General features: G+C 34.0%; 2 protein-coding genes across 2 annotated transcripts in view; both read right to left on the bottom strand.

The window, feature by feature from the left end:
• Window positions 1-6,358, bottom strand: LOC132732699 (uncharacterized). Its single transcript, XM_060719171.1, has 7 exons — window positions 6,137-6,358; window positions 3,648-3,890; window positions 2,965-3,198; window positions 2,449-2,685; window positions 1,691-1,936; window positions 927-1,184; window positions 1-631 (listed from the first exon to the last, which is right to left on the bottom strand). The coding sequence occupies exons 1-7, from the start codon at window positions 6,258-6,260 to the stop codon at window positions 441-443; spliced, it is 1,533 nt and encodes a 510-aa protein (XP_060575154.1). The 5' UTR covers window positions 6,261-6,358; the 3' UTR covers window positions 1-440.
• The window catches only part of LOC132732686 (uncharacterized), a 22,102-nt gene continuing 9,620 nt past the window's right edge, over window positions 6,344-18,825 (bottom strand). The window contains exons 8-13 of the mRNA XM_060719157.1: window positions 18,260-18,339; window positions 17,155-17,283; window positions 8,555-8,671; window positions 7,480-7,713; window positions 7,006-7,199; window positions 6,344-6,373 (exon numbers count right to left, since the gene is read on the bottom strand). Of these exons, the coding sequence (XP_060575140.1) occupies window positions 6,344-6,373; window positions 7,006-7,199; window positions 7,480-7,713; window positions 8,555-8,671; window positions 17,155-17,283; window positions 18,260-18,339 (784 nt within the window). The remainder of the gene's footprint in view (window positions 6,374-7,005; window positions 7,200-7,479; window positions 7,714-8,554; window positions 8,672-17,154; window positions 17,284-18,259; window positions 18,340-18,825) is intronic.

Here is an 18,825-nt window from a genome sequence, read left to right on the forward strand (position 1 = left end):
AGAATTAGATATTTTCAGTTTGTATTAATTATCTGCTATTTATGTTATGAAGCCCTATTTCTAACTTGCATAAAGCAAATCTCAAAACAAAATCATGGCTAGTTTACAGGGAAATATGAAAAGATCAAAAAAGGGGCCACGTTCAATGAGTGCAACCCATCATGACCTAGTAATACCGTCAATTTGCGTGATTATGGTGTATAATCAACATGAAAAAACTTAAATTTGCAATAAACATTGAAAGAGATAACACTATTTTATACTTGTACAGAAAAAAGCGCATCATATCAACTTTTCCTAAACCATGGAAAAATTATCATTATGTCAAAATTGTAAACATGTACATGTACTTTGTTGCTCAAAGTAAACCTTGTTAATTGTTAAGTTTGTTCAAATGTCTTAACAAGACATTTTACACATATTTCTTGAGAAACTTCAACTTAATCAACATTTTCAACATGAAGACCATTTGATGCGGCTACATTTTCGTCAAAATTTTTAGTTCTCTTCTTCTTGTTCTTGATCTTTTTTGTTTTTGATTTTATTGGTGTCTGCAATTTGAATATATTTGGAATATCCAAAGCAATTATAACTGCCATTACGCTAGAGAGCAAAATAACGCCAATGGTACCTGAAATGAAAATTACAAACAAATCAGATATTCCATCTTGGCACATATATAATAATATAATAATATTATAATAATAATAACAACAGGTATCTGAAGTATTTTCAGACAATAAAAATGATGACAAATCTTAAACGTCAACTTCAACGTTGTCTTCAACTACGTATACAGTATTGAGAACTGTGAAAAATTTGGTACATATGTCAACGATTTCCGGTTTAGATTAAATAAAATACAACATATATGTTGTTTGAAATAATGGTAGTATAAGATAATAAGTCTTATTGCAGAAACCTACCAACAGCAACCGATGTCGGCCGGTTATCCTCGGCAGACGTTAATTTCCGTGTGTTGGCAGAAGTGGAACGTGCGTCTATTGTTAGGTTCTGCTCTAGTTGCTGAACTATTTCTTCTGTCGTAAAATTGTCAAAGGCTCCAGTGCTGCATTGACACGGCATTATATAGATAGGCTCTGGTTTACATACGGGTGTCGTTGGGTAAGCCCTTGGACTTAATGTAGGGTTAGTTTGCAGGAGAATGGTGCGGTTTAATACGTCTGAAAAGATAATTGTGATTTATATTTTTCTGGTGATGTTATACAAATATGAGTATAGCTGTCTAGTTCATACATAAAAAATTCATGAAAATACTGTCATTTATGTAGGAAGGGATACCCAAAGACAAGACCTTTTAATGATCGAATAGAGAAAAAATACAATTCAATTCCCTAGAGAAAGTCCAAAAAATGCAAAATTTATGGATAGTACTGGAAAAGGCAAGCTACTATCCACGGCCCTCACTTGTGTAGTATGTTAAACAAAGTGACAAACTACTAGCGTATATTGTATTCATATGTGTCTGTGCTGGCCGAATGACGAAAGAAAACATTATTCCATGTATTTGAAATTGTCAAAAAGTCACAACAGATGCAACGTGAATTTCAAATTCACATGCGTTTCATAATAACATATCAAGCACAAGGTTGCAATCTATCTTAGGAAAAAATCATTTTGCCTAGTTCAGATTTGCTTTAGAATGTACTGAAATATCGATATGTCTTACTTTCTAAGCAGTACTTCCACATAAATTTAAAGCCAGGCACCCCTGTGAATGCTAGATGGCAGTCGCATATGTGATAATAACACTCTAACTTTGTGGGATGATATGTGACACCTCTGCACTCGGCCGTTTCCAAGCAACGCTCATAGCAAAGTTCTGGATAGTATACAAGATACTCTGTCATGGACGGTATTATATCACAACTTCCTACATATCCCTCTATCATGTATATTTCATATATTGGACAATCTGAAAACAAATCATTAATGTCATATTACTTTTTAAAACATAAAAGCTATTATCTCATATAACCACATGCTTAATCATTTTACTTTCATTACGTGCTTATTATATTTCCAATATATGTTCTCTTCCTTTCTAATTCCAAATAAAGTCACATATGCTATATTTCTGTTTCATCAAATAATGTGACATTACCGCATTATTGCGTTTTTATTAAAGTTATTAAAATTAAACAAATATTTACATCGATATTAATTGCAACATTCAAGATGTGATCAGATACATGACAAAATGTCAATTTATCATTCTTCATCAATTATAAGCTATTAAAGAAAAAAGAATCAGAATCATATCTTAACCTCGCATTTCTTTGAAATAATTTTGATAACTAATAATTAATTTATTTATAAGTACAAAACTGGAAGGCGTCTCCTCCAATATGATTTCTAAAGCTCTGTACACGTCAAAACATATTCTTTAATTGTACAGTTAAATGTTAAACAACCTATAAATATTACCATCATTGCATGCTTTCCTGTTGAAAATTGAGCCATACTGCTGTGTAGCATACGCGCAATCAAACAACTGGCATTCCATACTACTGCTGTCATATACAGCCCCCTTGCATAACGTTTCTGATTCGCACAACAATTTACAGGAGCTTGAGTTTGAAGTTGTTATTTTGTAGTAGGACGTCTGACACAACGATCCTTGTTTACAATTCAAACAAGTCTGTGTCGTTGGAGACGGGCAGTCTAAACGTTATATCGAAAATGTTTTTACAGGTTTTTGTAGTATACATGTATAAATGCACGAAAAAAGATTGTTGCTTCTAGACACAAAATTATAAAAATAATGATAATAATATGTAAATCAGTACATGAATATATAAACGTAGCTCATAATTTTTTCCTACAGTATAAATCACAAGGTAGGTGGTTTTCTTTAATAATTCATTGGAACTGGATATTAATCGTATATTTATTTCTAAGTTGTTTTTAAGTCCCAAATTTAACAATGCTTTATGTTCTAACCTGTAAAACAGTTCTTGATTGAAAAAACATCTATAGTATTTTTTGAGACATAGTCGGTACAGCTGTGATATGTGCAGTTAAAAGCGGTTTTATCCATGTAAACCGAGAAACAACCCGGGAGGTCCAAACACCGCCGGAGACAAAATTCCACGTTGAGCACACCTTCGTCATACTCGAAAGCTTCACAATTCGGAGCACTACCAGCTATTGTTTTCATTTCTAAGTGTAGGCATTCTATAATGTAATTATATATTATATTTGTTGTCGGTGATAAAGGCACGTATAAAATCCTTATAGGTTGATATACTTTTTTCTAGTTTATTTAATTCCTACGCTAAAAATTGATAATTTCACTTTGAGATAATATAAACGAGTATCTTGCTTTTAGGTCGATATTTGACAATTGTGCGTGTAAGAGGGTGAAGAAAGCAATTTACTTCGGTCTTTATGTTTAGTTCCAATGATTGCGGAATGAAAATGTCCTGAATGCATGCATGTCATGCATCCTCGAATAAAACAACGCAACGGTTTACCGCTTCTATAAAAAATACTTTTTAATTATTTGAAATGCCTCTTAAGCATCCAAAACAGGAAAGGCCCCACCTGTACCCTGAGTATGTAATTTTTTATTTGAAGCTTGATGCTGTTTGAATTTAAAAAACGATTAGTTAAAGTAATTTTACCTGGATTAGTTGTTTTTCGTAACAACGTAGTACCTTGCCCGAGACCATATGGTCTGTCGCACTGGCTGTGATGGCACTCTTCGTTTATTGGGTCGTATACAGTAACGTCGCACTCACTACATGTCGTATTGCAAAGATTGGCTGATGTAATATTTGTCTCCGTCATTATTGCATGCTTCGGAAGACCACATTTATTAACAAAAATTTTAATCGTTTGTACGTATGGTTTAACAGGATCCAGCTCTACGAAGAAAAAGATAATACGATGTTAAATCAAAATATATGCTACCTGAAGGTGAAAGCATGGCATGGGAATGATAGCCACATGAATAAATGACACGCTACACTTTCTTTGATGTTATTCCTTTTGTAAGGCTCTTATGTGCCTAACATGGATGGAAGATAATCTAAAAAAAAATTAACTTCCGTCCATTACAGTCTAGTCCGGAGATTGAGATTAAATTTAAAAGTGATGACGGGAATTGAGTAAGTGTAAGAGTAAGTGTAAGAGCCAAAATGCTACCTTGTTTATATTTAATTATCTAAATTAATGATACCAAAAACTGTTTACCAGAAGTATAACGTATAAACTATCTAATGAACCTTTACAAAATTGTATAATCCGTTACTAAAAAAAAGTGAAAAAGAACCATAGCTCTACTTAAGTTTAAATTATCTCCCCTAAATAACATGACTACACTTGTCCGGAAAACTTGAAAATTGTTAATAAAATTTTATTAGCACCTCGCACAATATTCAATATTAGAGAACATTAAGAGGAGGTACAGTGTCTTACAAGAGCTGTCGGATGTGCAGCGTGCTTTGCTTTTTTCTGTACCTGATTTCATGAAACAGGCAAATTAGAAAAGACGGCACAATTCTGCAAAACTGTATGCAATTTTTGCATTTTATTATCAGGTTGAACAAGTATTTTAAGTTTGAAGTGACTATATATCTGATTGAAAGTTATACAAAGATTTAAAAAAGCAATATTGAGATAATTGGACTAAAACGTCGTGCAGAGAGTTGTTCCCTTAGAAATACATTTCAAATGTTTTATAACAAGAATCCCACATTTTATGTGAATATCTTTGATAGCTTTAGAGAAATTAATCCTAACAAAAATGTTAAAATAATCCAAGAAAAGGAGAAAATATAACTTTAGACTATCTGCCCTTGTGATGTTGCCTTACATGATGCTAATAAACATTTTTTTGTCTTCGAAAAGCGGCGCTTACAACCATAATGACCAAAGTTTGCTTAATTTCTGAATTTCATCTTTTAATGATACTTAAAAAGGTTGTCTGGAGTAAAGCTTTCTTTGATTTATAATAGAAACTTCACATTTGAGGTAAGTGAGAGGGCGTATGGTGTTTAAGAACCATACCTCTTCATTATGTAGTTTGTTTATTCATATCCCCTGCTTTCAACTGATACAGTTAATATTTGGTAGGTGGAATACCTTGAAGTGTCGTTTGCCCAAATGGCCTAGTTCGCCAGTGCTATAAGTAATAGTTATAGTATATGAAACGAGTTAGTCTCGAGGGTATAACACTGGCTGGGGCGACATCAAGGGGTGTTTCTGCTAAAAAATGGCGAGGCCGTTAGGGGCAGAAACATCCCGAGATGTCGCCCCAGCCAGTGCTATACCCCCGTAACTAACGAGTTTCATGTACTATAACTGTTATATCGCAATGGCATAATGTTTTCTTTTTTGTATAGAAACAAATAAATGAATTAATCGTTAGCTACATTACAGTTATTTATGATAAGGCAGTTTTTCAAGTTGTTTTTGCTGCCGCAAAAAAAATATACAAAAGACATCCAATATAAGAGGCGGATTGTATACTGATACCAAGATTGATTTAAGATTTAAGGGCTTTTTTCATTTCAATTATTATCTTTGTTTATATTTTTCATTGTATTTATATATTTATTTTATTTTATTGATTTCATTTTTTATTATTTTATGTTTTTTTTTCTACTGGGAATGGTCGTTACCACTGCCCCATTGGAGCCTCTATGAAAAAACTGTATTGATATATACAAGGTGCGAAAAAAATTCGACCGATATATAACAGTCGAGTTTTTTTCCTATATGAATCAATGAAAAAACTGTACTGTTATATATCAATACAGTTTTGAAATGCTCATTGAAGTGTACTGAGTATAATGGGTTAGAAAGAACAAAGGAAAAGCTCACAGCCATGCGATAAGAATGTACACGTTGTACTTTTGGAAGGTACATACCGGTAGTGGTCAACAGAAAAAAATGTTGTCAGGCGTTAACTGCATATACTTCAATCAACTCTATGTCAGTGTTAAGCATAACAAATTATCAATTCCCTTTCACTGTTTGTAAAGCAATACATATTATAAAAAGAAGAGAAAAGAAATTATAACGTGTATTTTTATATACAGGTGTGTGTGCGCGTGTGTGCGTGTGTGCGTGTGTGTGTGTGTGTGTGTGGAATAAGTATGAAACTTACCATCGAAGGTCATGCAAACTCTCTTAACAAATGTGTACGATGCGTTCACATCTCTATCAATGCAGTTATGGTAGAAACATTTAAGTTGCGAAGGATCGTGACTGACACCTCGGCAGTAAGGCATGTCTAGGCATTTATCAATGCAATAATCTAAGCTAACACCTCCCTCATGAAAGCCAATAATTGGGCATGTGCCAATATATCCATTTAGAGTAAAAAGTCTAAAAATGGGACAATCTGAAAATAATATGTACAATAATAAAGAATGAACAGTTCAAAATTTAAATAATCACACAAATCAGGGCCTTTCAAATACAGAGCCTATCATTTAAAAGCCTGATTAAAATTTAAGCATAGTTAATAAAAAGTAATAACTATTCAGAAATCGTAAGATGTTTTTTTTCATACGTTAATTATTATGCGATAGAACTTTTTGTGAGTTTCTGATGGTTGTAATTAGATTATCCGTGTTAACGAGATCTTTTCGTATATGTTGGGCTGGAATAGGAACTTTGATACAAAAATATAGGGACATGGCCGTTGGAGATTTTTAAACGAAAATAAGAGTTCTTTAAAACATAAAGTGGAGTCTTTTAAAACAAAAAAGAAGTCTCTTAATGTAAATAGGAGAACTTCTAAAACAAAAATAAGGAGTAATTTTAAAAATGGAGAACTTTTAAATAAAAATAGTTGGAGTAATTCAAAAAGAAAAAAAGAGTACTATGAAACGAAAAGAAAACAGTCCTTTGAAAAGGAAAAAAATATAAATAGAAAACGAGTGAATTTTACATTAATGTAATAATTGTGATATTACCAGAAGCAGGCGAATTCCTAAACACCCTTTTAGACATTATATCTTCTTGTTTTACCATAGTACAGTTCATCAGGAAGCAGCCGTTGGTGTAAGTTCTGTACATGATAACATCTCGACTTTCAGAACTTTGGAACTGGACCTCGCATGTCTCCCAGGACGGATAGGGGGTAACGAGCGCACCAGCAAATTTCTGGCACAAATCACTCATGGCACAACAGTCACAAATTTGCTGATAATCCCTTTGCGGTTCTTTTTAACAAAAATAACACACAGTTAAAAGCGTAGTTATAAACAATAATCTCTCATTGTTTTTAATAATAATATTTAAAATGATGAAAAAATATCGTTTTTATCTTTTAAACTCTATTCTTATCACATGTTTGGCAATCACCTAAATCTTTATAAGATCATCTGAATGTTTAAAAGATTATTTTTTTCATTTATTTTACAACTATATTTTCTTTTTATTGGGTATTAATTTGTTTCTGAACAGTCATTAAATTGGTACTTTTCCTCAGTAATGGCATACCGTAGTCGATGCAGTGTTTCCACATAAATCTTTGACCCGGTGACGTCGTATGATTTGAACAATTGTGATATTCACATTTCCCCGTAGAGGATGCAAATGTTGATCCTCTGCAACCAGGCATGTCAAGACATTTCTCGATACAATAATGGAACGTTAGACCGCCTTCTTCAGTGTGTATGACGTCGCAAGATCCGCCGACGTCATCTAACTGAAATATCTCGAATTTCTGACAATCTGAAACACATAAACCCCTAGAGAATATATATATTTATTATATAGTCTGTAGTTTACACAAGTACTTTGAGAATTAAACAAACGTAATAATGATGAAAAATACTTATTATTCTTTAGCAGTAAAGTGCCAATGACGATATTTTTGCTAAACGGTTAGATCCTTACGTTGCTTATAATTGAAGCATAATTTTATGTTCGGGTGTCACGTTATAATCACAAAGACGTTATCAGGTCCACCATTTATATATATATTCAAATCTTGCCTTGTACTTTGTTTACAGACAATACATTTAAAAAAAAATGTATTATTCTGTTTATTTTCAATATCCGACTCTATCGTGAATTAACCATAATGTTTTAGCATCAATAGAATTTCACTATTGATTCATTTTATAAACATAATTCATAACGTATAGCTTTGTACCCTTTAATATGAAGAATTCATCAGAACTCTTACCATAGCACCTATATTTCATCATAGATGTATAATGGGTGTATACCACATAAAATTACATTTGACAGGCAGTATATCACTAACAGTACTGAATATAACATCAATATTTTCAATGAATTATTGATTAAATGAAAACTCAAATTTTGTATATTAATTCTGCGAAACATCATAATGAATACATAAAGACATAGTAAGCAGATATTTGCTGATCTTGTGATCCAGTGCATATGAAAACTTAAAAGCTTTAGTCTTACATGAATTGATGCTAGGGCAAGAGTTGCAATGTATTGTTCACATATACCAATAACTGTATAGGCCAATAAAGTTAATGGGTTTTATCCGTACGTGATAATTACCCGATAATTACCGGAATAACATGATATTTACCGATATTACACGAATCTCTGTATACTAGTTCTCCGATTTCTTGACGAACTTGAGAGCATTGTGTTCGGTTGCAGGAACTGTAACTTCGATGGTAGTGGACAATAGTACTGTCACTATCTATATCAATAAAACGTACATATACTACATGAATTCAATTTTTAATTATACCTATTTAAAAACAAACCGAAGCAGTGCGAAGCGAATCAGTTTGTCCCCGGTACCATACTTTCAATTTCAAAAAGACGTATTTTGTTCAAACATTGAATCATAAATTATTTCGAATTTTTATGATTATTTTTTTCAGTTGGAATCCTGCTGAATATCAAAACCGCAGTTCGAATGCTTGAACAAAATACGTCTTTTGAGATTGAAAGAATAATATCAGGGAAAGAGGAAATCATTCACTAAGCACTGTTTAAATTCGTTACTGAATTGTTTTTGTTTTTGTTTTAATAATTCTCTATTTCATTTAGAAACATTAAAAAACTCAAGCGCTTCAAATCTTCGAAAGAAATACTTATTTCACCCCTAAGAAACATTTATAAAGCTACTTTCTAGAAAGCGCATGATCTACACCTCATACCCCATGTAAACTAATTGAATGATTAAATCAATATACTAGAAGATACTACCTTGACCTTCTTTATATTGGTTTTCTGCCCCAAAGCACGTATATAAAAGAAAATCTCGTGGATATGGCATCGTGATTTTTTTGCCTTATAGTTCACTGATTTGGTAAGGATTATCCCAAGTAAATAACCCCACCAGAAGATCTGAGGTCAACCTCGCCTTGACGAAAGCAATGACAAAACGAAAGAATTCTTGCCAGCAGTCGTAATATTAAGTAGGGAAGTAAATGTTGACCAGAAAATGATTCATATTGGTTTTGTGATAGTTATGGTCGTGGTTGTCGCTTGAAATCGTAAACGTACTAGTCGTACTAGCCTTAATCGCGGCCGAAGTTGTTGTCGTCGGCGGGTAGTCGAAATAATCGTTATCATAGCATAACTCTTAGTAAACGTCATTGTAAGTATACTTCTAAAAATTGAAGTCGTAAAAATTTTTGTTTTATAAGTTTTGTAAAAGTATTAATCGTAGTAGTCGTTGCCGTACTCATAGTCTTGGTCGATGTCGTCGGTTTGGTTGTAATCGTTGACACCATTTTGGTTATTCTACAAAACGTAGCTTTATACGGCATATACTGCTTGCGGTATGCTGTATCCAGTGTAAGCTGTATACGGTGTCATATGGTTTATGCGTCTTTATGACACAATGTTTATATATACTTGTAAGCTATGGGGCGTCCGTGGCCGAGTGGTTAAGGTCGTTGACTTCAAACCACTTGCCCCTCACCGCTGTGGATTCGAATCCCGACATGGACTTTGGATTCTTTCATGTGAGGAAGCTATCCAGCTAGCTTACGGAACGTCGGTGGTTCTACTCAGGTACCCGTTCGTCATCAAAGTTGATTATGATTTCCTAGTAGTTAGACGTGTTGATTTGTGCTCTGTATATATGATGGATTTACATGATATAACGCGGGAAATATATGGATTATTTTATATGTGAGTGTAGATAAATTAATCATTGTTTTTGATATCAAATTAAAAAGCAAATATGTTGAGCAATTAATACGTTAATGAGGAAAAACCAACATTCTTTTGTTTTGCTGGATTTAAAACTTGTGATATTTCCCGGAGGCGTTGGTATGAAATTGTCCGCCATTGTCCGGAATGGATTATACTGAGCTACTCCCGATAGCTATGAATGACAATACTAGTGTGAAAATCCCGTTTATGTCACGGTTGGCTGACACGCAGTCAGCGAGCGAGTATATGACATTGACGAATGACTCGTATAAAACAGATGGGTTTCATCTACAGCCAGCTCAGAATGACAACGAGCTTGACTTATACAACAGTCTGGTATCCTTATACAGGGACTACCCAACTGACATGTTTGTAGCACAATTATTGAAGATGAATACTTCTTGTGAAGTTAAGCTTGAGCAAACGAGACAGATGCTATTTTCCATACTCAGAGAATGTGACGACTTTCCATATGGCCTTCAAACTGAACTGAAAAGGAGAGTGTCGACACGGAGAGGTGAACCCCTCTGTATGAAGCTCGCCAGTGATATTCACGTTATCCTATCAGTTTTGGAGGGTGAAGATATGGGATTGATTAAGAGCTTATTAAGTACATCGCGGACTGGTCGTTCGTTATCGTATACCCCAGGACGGCCCGTACAAGGTTCTATCCAACCAAAGGAAAATAGTCAGTGTCAGTGCTGTAAAGAGTTACCTTCTCTTAGAGACTCAATCTCCTCTATGCAAGCAGATCTATTACTAACTAAACAGCGTGTATGGCGCATGAAAATACTCGAGAAAACCAATTAAAAATCCATCTATGACTCATTTAATATACTGAAACAAGAATTTAAACTTCTGATTGATAACTTATCGAAGAAAACAGCAGACACTTTATCATTCTTAGACATTAACCTGAAAAGAGAACTGAGTAATATTAAATCTGTACTCAACGAAACTGTTTCTAGGTTAGATGTTATTGATAATACCCTTAAGAAGTCTGATGAAAATGTAGAGCAAGAGTGTGCTGAAGTCCCTTCAGTCTCAAACTTATTTAGTCAAACGACGAATTTCCACTACTACAAGACGGCCATTGTCCAGATCTATTCTGGGGAAAAGGGGGGCAACCTAGGCGGAAAAGGGAAATTTAAATTTTTAAAATTGTAAACCCCAAAAACTTTTTGTTGTGAAACAAAATACATCTAAGAGAAACCCGACAAATTATTCCGTTGCCCTTTTACATGAGGTTGATCTCGTCCCGCTTGTCTTTTAAAATATTGAATAAGTCTAGTCTGCTAGTTCAAAAGACAAAAATTCCAAAACTAGCTAAAGAGAAAAAAACTCCTTCAAGAGCGAATGCCCAAAAAAAAAAAAAACTATGGTTTTCAAAACAAAATACCCAAAGTTTTAAAAATGTTGATCAAAATAAAAAGATTACCCACGGCTAAAATATTCAGTGCGAGTATTTAAAACGGTTTGGACAAGCAAAAATGATTTCCCCAAATACCATTTGATGAAAGCCAGTTTGATTGTCACGTTAGAAAAGCGAACGAAAAGTTATTACATAGGAGGCTTAAAAAATTCAATTACTGTGAACTTAATTCATCAGTTCATATCCCATAAAAGTCTGAGAGCCGGAACAATTAAAATATTCCCGTGTAAAAGAAACTCGAATGACGTCATTATTCGCGCTAACATCTTCGCAGATGATAATGTACATAGAATTGTTGAGCACGGATTTTGGCCCCGAGGAGTAATCTGCAAGCCATGGCTATCACGTAACGCGCTTAACAATAAACGGAGAACTTGGAATCAAGGTAATGCTTCTGATGTTAATTGCGAGAATCCACAAGGTACATCGATTCTACAACCTTCAGATAGTAATTGGAACACTTATTCTTATGACTCTGACAATATATACAATCACTTACGTGGTGATGCTATCTGAATGCATAATTCGGATAATTAGGTTGCCGAGAACACATATAGACCTTTCTTTATGGAACTAAACATAGGCTCTTGGAATATTACGGGTCTTATGTCAAGCTGCTCGTATCTCTGCGATTTTCTGCAAAAATATCAAATAGACATAATAGGAATTTCAGAGCATTGGCTTTCAAGTCGAAATGTACATTTTATTAATAGTATTAACAGTAATTATAAATCATATGTTGTCTGTGATAAATCCGCTAGTGCGATTAACAGTTCTGTAACACGAGGCGGTGTTGCTTTAATGTGGAATGTTAAAATAGATAGCCTTGTTTCACAACTATGTATTGATGATGATAGAATAATAGGTATACAGGTGCAAGTAGCGCCTTCACAATTTATGTATATTTTACAGGTTTACCTGCCCTCGAGGAATCATTCTATATCTATGTTTAAGGATTATATTGATAAGGTATTTGATTGTTGGTCAATGTATAATGAGTTAGGAATAACCCTCGTTATGGGGGACTTTAATGCCAATTACTTCAAGCACGATTCAAGATATAAGTATATGTCACAATTCCTTATAAATACCAATTTGTGGCCGGTTAATGTAGGGGACATGTGCACTGGAGCCACAAAATCATTTGTATCATATGATGATTGCTACGAAACGCTAATAGACTATATATTACTTCCAATCGAAAAGTTGCAGTATGTTCGTTATTGTGAAATAGTCGACGACCATTGCTTGAATTTCTCAAGACACCGACCAATAGTTTGTACACTAGCTCTTCCATACTTTAATGTCCCTGCGACAATTAACACAAGCAATGACATTGATTCTCCAATTTCATGGAAAAAAGTTCAAGATTCTCATGTAAATGAATATCAGTTTTTCTTAGAGAACAGCACACTGAAAACTTGGAATTATAATAACCTTACAGGCCACGTAGACATTGACACTATGTATACAGACATGGTAGAAACTATGGTTACCGGGGGCCAACACTGCTTTCCAAGGGCAAAATTTAAACACTTTCTGAAACCTTACTGGAATAGTGAGCTAACCAATTTACACAAATGTGTGAAAGAAGCGCGAATGCATTGGTGCAAGGATGGTAGGCCTAGGGATAGTATTTCCGATAGTCGTAAACGATATAAAGACGCTAAACGTCAAATTTAGAAAAATACACAGATCTCAAGTCCGGAACCACCTACAAAAACTTGATGACGACATAGATAACGTAGCAGAAATGGACAGAGATCAATTCTGGAATTTAGTTAATAACAAGCGCAAAAGTTCTAATACATCTCCAGGTAGTGAAATGGTTTTCAATGATGTTACTTACAGAGACGAGCAGAATATCTGTCATCAATGGCGTTTATACTTCGAAAACTTGTATTCACCATCAAATAATATTAGTTATGATGACAATTGGAAAAATGAGGTTACGCATACATTGAATAATGCTATACAGTCAAAATCTTTAAATCGCAATGTACATGTCACAGAAAATGAGATAAAATGTGCTATTCAATCATGTAAACGCGGAAAAGCCAGCGGAATAGACAAAGTATTCTACGAGCACTTTATTCTAGGTGGAGCCGTTGTTATTCATGCACTGTCAATTTTATTCACCTTAATGCTAAGAGAAAGTCATATTCCGCTAGGAATGAAGAAAGGTATTATTGTGACAATTCATAAAGGTAATAATAAACGCAAAGATGACCCGAATAATTTTAGGGCTATTACGCTGATGCCTACCGTTCTTAAATTGTATGAGTCAGTGTTGTTAGGACGCTCGTCAAAAACAATCCTGCAAACTATCAATAGCCAACAAGGTGGTTTTCAAGATGGATTAGGCTGTATGATGACATCTTTTCTACTCAAAGAAACTTTACTGTATTGTAAAGAATTACATAGTCAAGTATATGTTTGTTACTTGGACGCTCGACAAGCATTTGACAGAGTCTGGCATGACGGCCTTTTGTGCAAGCTTAATGATTGTAACATAGATGACAATATTTTTTTATCATTTGTTGATATGTATAAAGACATGACTAGTGTTGTAAAATATAAAGGGTCTACGTCAGAGCCACTGAAAATGTTACAAGGCACAAGACAGGGGAGTAAAAGCTCACCGCTGCTATATATTTTATTCATAAATGACTTGATAATGGAAGTAGAACGAAGTGGTCTCGGAATCTGTGTTTACAACTTTACGATAAGTTCGCCAACGGTGGCAGATGACATGGTGCTAGTTTCTTTCTCTCGTAAAGGTTTACAACAAATGCTAGATATATGTTATAAATACGCGTCAAAATGGCGATTCGAATACAATGCTTCTAAATGCTGTGTTTTGAAATACTTTGCCCCCGACAATTATATGAACGAACAAACTTTCTTACTAGGGAATTCACCTATTACCATATGGTAACCAATACAAACATCTCGGGATCCTTTGTGATAATAATCTATGCATGAATCCTTCCATAGACGAAGCAGTAAGTAAATTAAGGACAACATTTTATGGTATTCTTAATTGTGGTCTTCACCCAGATGGTTTAATACCTCCGACGCTCACGACCATTTATCAAACGGTTGTTTTACCAAAAGCTTTATATGGCTGCGAGCTATGGAATTCTGTGCAGTCATCGGCAATGTTACGCTTGGAGAGAGCGCACAGAGAATGTATTAAGTGTATACAAAAAATACCCCGCAATACATCGACAGTTATCTCCCTTGGTGCATTAGGTATGTTTCCCATTGAAGCTGAAATTGCTAAACGCAAACTGATATTCTTTGGTCAAATTTGCAGACTCCCAGAGAAATATATTGCAAAACAGTTCTTTGTACACAGACTTATAAACTATTTGAACGGGGATAAACAAGTGATCGGATATATTCCTGATATGTATAAGCTATTAAGTAAATTTAATTTGCTCCATGTACTAGACGTGTATTCTGTATGTGGTACATTCCCAGAGAAACAAGCTTGGAAAAACGCTGTTAAACGGAAAGTTCATGAGTGGTATGTCAATGAAAGAAACGAAACTTTGCAAGGGCTCATGTCAGACCAGCATATAAGCACTGTGTTTCAGGGTGAGAATATTTGCCTGTTTTGGTCTTTATGTAAAGGGAATCGCTCAATGAAAGATGCATGTTACAATGCTGTTTATATTCTAGGAAGATTATACTCCTATACTGATATAGAGTGTTGTAACAAATGTAATGAATTGACTAATAAACTTACTCTCCATAAGATATTTTATTGTGCTGTTAACCATACAACTAGATGTGATATGTGGTTATATATTTTGAATTGTATCGGAATAAATGCCTATCTAGACTATATTCTACAAGATGAGAGAAACCAACTGTGCGATATTTTGTCGGGTTTTAGAGATTATAACTCTGCGTTTGATTATAATGCCCGGCTATGTTCATGTCTTACATATTTGTTTAGGCTTTGTAAGTGACTACATATATTTCAAGTAAAGCTTTAAGGGAAATACATCGTGATATTACATTACAATAGACTGTGTTAAAACAAAAATAAAACTGTAATTTCATGTCTCATCCGCTGTTCAGATCTTGTGTTTCGTTTCGATAAGCATTGAACTCTGCGGATTCCACAGTTTATGTTAGAATTTATTTAAGACAATGTTGTAATATATGACAATATTAGAAACATGCTTATATGATGTATTAGAAAATATGTCAGCAAATATAACTCCTGTTATATAAGATTAATTTTCCTTAATTTTTGATCCTGTACTTCTTTTTCGACATGTGCAGTCTTAAGGAAATTGCCTCTCTTTACTTGTTATTAATGCTATGTTTCATTATACTCGTATGTTTTGTGTTTTATTATTTCATGTAAATATTTGTATTTTTTGTATGTATATATGTTATGCTCTTCAAATATTGGAGGAAATAAAAGAATATACTATTTAGAAACATTAAAAAACTCAAGGCTTCCCAAATCTTGAAAGAAAATACTTATTCACCCTAAGAAAAATTGATATAAAGCTACTTTTAGAAAGCGCATGACTAACACCTCATACCCCTGTAAATTAATTGAATGATTAAATCAATGTCTAGAAGATACTACCTTGGCCTTTTTTATTGGTTTTTCTGCCCCCGCAGTTTAAAAGAAAATTCGTATATGGCATGGTGAATTTTTTGCCTTTGTTCATGATTGGTAAGGATTATCCCAAGTAAATAAACCCCCCAGAAGATCTGGGTAACCTCGCCTTGACGAAAGCACTGACAAACGAAAGAATTTTGCCACAGTGTAATTTAAGTTGGGAAATAAATGTTACAGAAAATGATTATATTGGTTTGTGATATGTGGTCGTGGTTTGTCGCTTGAATCGTAAACGTCTAGTCGTACTAGCCTTTCGCGGCGAATTTTTTTCGCGGCGGGAGTCGAAATAAACTTTTATAGCAAATCTTAGTAAAGTATTTTAAGTATATTCTAAAAATTGAATCGTAAAATTTTTTTTTTTTAAATTTTTTAAAGATTAATCGTGTAGCGTTGCCGTCTTAGTCTTGGTCGATGTGTCGGTTTTGGGTTTTAAACGTTGCCCCTTTTGGGTTTTCTCAAAAAAGTGCTTTTATACGGATATACTCTTGCGGTATGCTGTATCCCCGTGTAACTGTATGGTTATAGGTTTTGCGTCTTTTGCACATGTTTAATATACTTGTAAGCTAGGGGGGTCCGTGGCCGAGTGGTTAAGGTCGTTGACTTCAAACCACTTGCCCCTCACCGCTGTGGATTCGAATCCCGACATGGACTTTGGATTCTTTCATGTGAGGAAGCTATCCAGCTAGCTTACGGAACGTCGGTGGTTCTACTCAGGTACCCGTTCGTGTCTGAAATAATGCAAGGAAGGGCACCTGAGGTCTTCCTCCACCAGTAAAGCTGGAACGTTGCGATATGACCTATACTGTGTCGATGTGACGTGAAACCCAAAAACAAACAAACACACTTGTATGCTATATTATGTGAGTATTGCATAAAGATCAAAGGTACTTCTAATATTTTCTGTCAACAAGGAAACGTAAAAACGAACCTGAGGTTTTAATGGTAAGACAGTCGGTTTCCAATTTTTTGTTTACGTTACTTTGGTAGTAGTCATGGCAGTTAGGACCAGGAGCACAATTAACACAAGTCTGAACGATCTTCGATGAAGCGTCACATCCTGTGATACATATATGTGTATATAGCATAAAAGTCCGATTCAGGTAAAATATTGAACAATATTCTTGGTGAAAAGTGTACGATCTAGTATTGAACGAAATGAAAGGAAATCATATATTAGAAATACTTAACGTTATAACAAATAGCTTTCTTTGTTTCTGAATTCAAATTCCCGTCATTGCAATATGTAAATGTTGAATTATGTTAAAACCTGCGGTAGTGGGTTGTCTATGCGTGGTAGCTTTCAAATAAAATTTAATTTTGTAGTTTCGAACGTTGGTTTAAAGTTTTCAAATTTTCTACTTTATTGATAAATTATATTTTGAAATCAGATTCTACAATAGGCTATATACCAATCCCGGAGTAGTGTGTACAGTTGTCACATCACTGACAAAGTGTCTATAATACCATTAGGTTAACAGTTAAGCAAATAATATATATGCATTGCAACAAATGAAGAAAATTGTTTGAATTATCAAATACTGATTTTCTCATCAAGAAGTAGTGAAACTTCATATTAAATTCTAAACAAGAAATTCCTCACCAGGCTAATTTGTTAAAACAAATCTGGCTATTTTAAATTGTAAAATGTTTTCAAGTTTAACAAAAGCATTCCTTCAGTATAATTAACCTGACATACAAATTACTGTAACAGTAAACAAGAACCGAATCATAAAGGTGATAATATTTAGCCTTTACCATCAGTATTGATTCACGCCAGTCTGATATCATTGTCTGCTAATCCCGTTTTATACAAATTTTCAATAATTCCCCAAAATGGATTATAGACCGTTCTATGTATTGAAGCTGGACAAATATTCATTCGTTATATTCAGCTGATGTTTGATAAAACAAAGAAAGAATTTGTAATGTTTTCTTACTATTTTTACGACTTTGGTAAGATTGTTTTCAATTTTTCATACTACTTTTAAAGTTTTAAGGACCAAACGTTATATAAAAATGTGTATGTATCGTACCTGATTCGTTCAAGCATCGTCTTATGATAAAATCATAGCCGGCTGAGACTGCGTAATCGGTACATCCGTGGAAGTTACAACTACAGGATGAAAAACATTCAAACATTAATATACTGTGAAGCCCCCATTGGTGTTTCAAAATACTTACAAAATTCAATAACAGAAATGCATCGTAGCAATCTAGACTATATCTATTTGAAACTCTCAAAAAGTTTGAAAGAATCATAAAATTTCTTTTCAATAATTGTTTAAATTTTCCGAAAAACATTTTTTAACATTCTGTCATGGTCCAACATCTAATTGCTTCTCAAAATTGATGCATTAATACATTTAGCTATATTTACAATCCATCCTTTAATGGTATCTACTTAACTGATAGCGTCATAATAAGTGTCTTTTTCTAGAACATGCTCGGGCAAAAATCGTAGGAAGGTAAATATTTGAATGCGAGGAGGAAACTGATCAAAATTGATGCACAAATGCATATGTATTTCATGTTCGTCACTTTGTCTGGACTGATAGCTTCACTATTTTAAAAGATACAAGTGTCTTGATCTGGAACTTGT

This window comes from Ruditapes philippinarum, unplaced genomic scaffold (assembly GCF_026571515.1).
Source record: "Ruditapes philippinarum isolate M1 unplaced genomic scaffold, ASM2657151v2 ctg987_1_1_1_1, whole genome shotgun sequence".
NCBI lineage: Eukaryota > Metazoa > Mollusca > Bivalvia > Venerida > Veneridae > Ruditapes > Ruditapes philippinarum.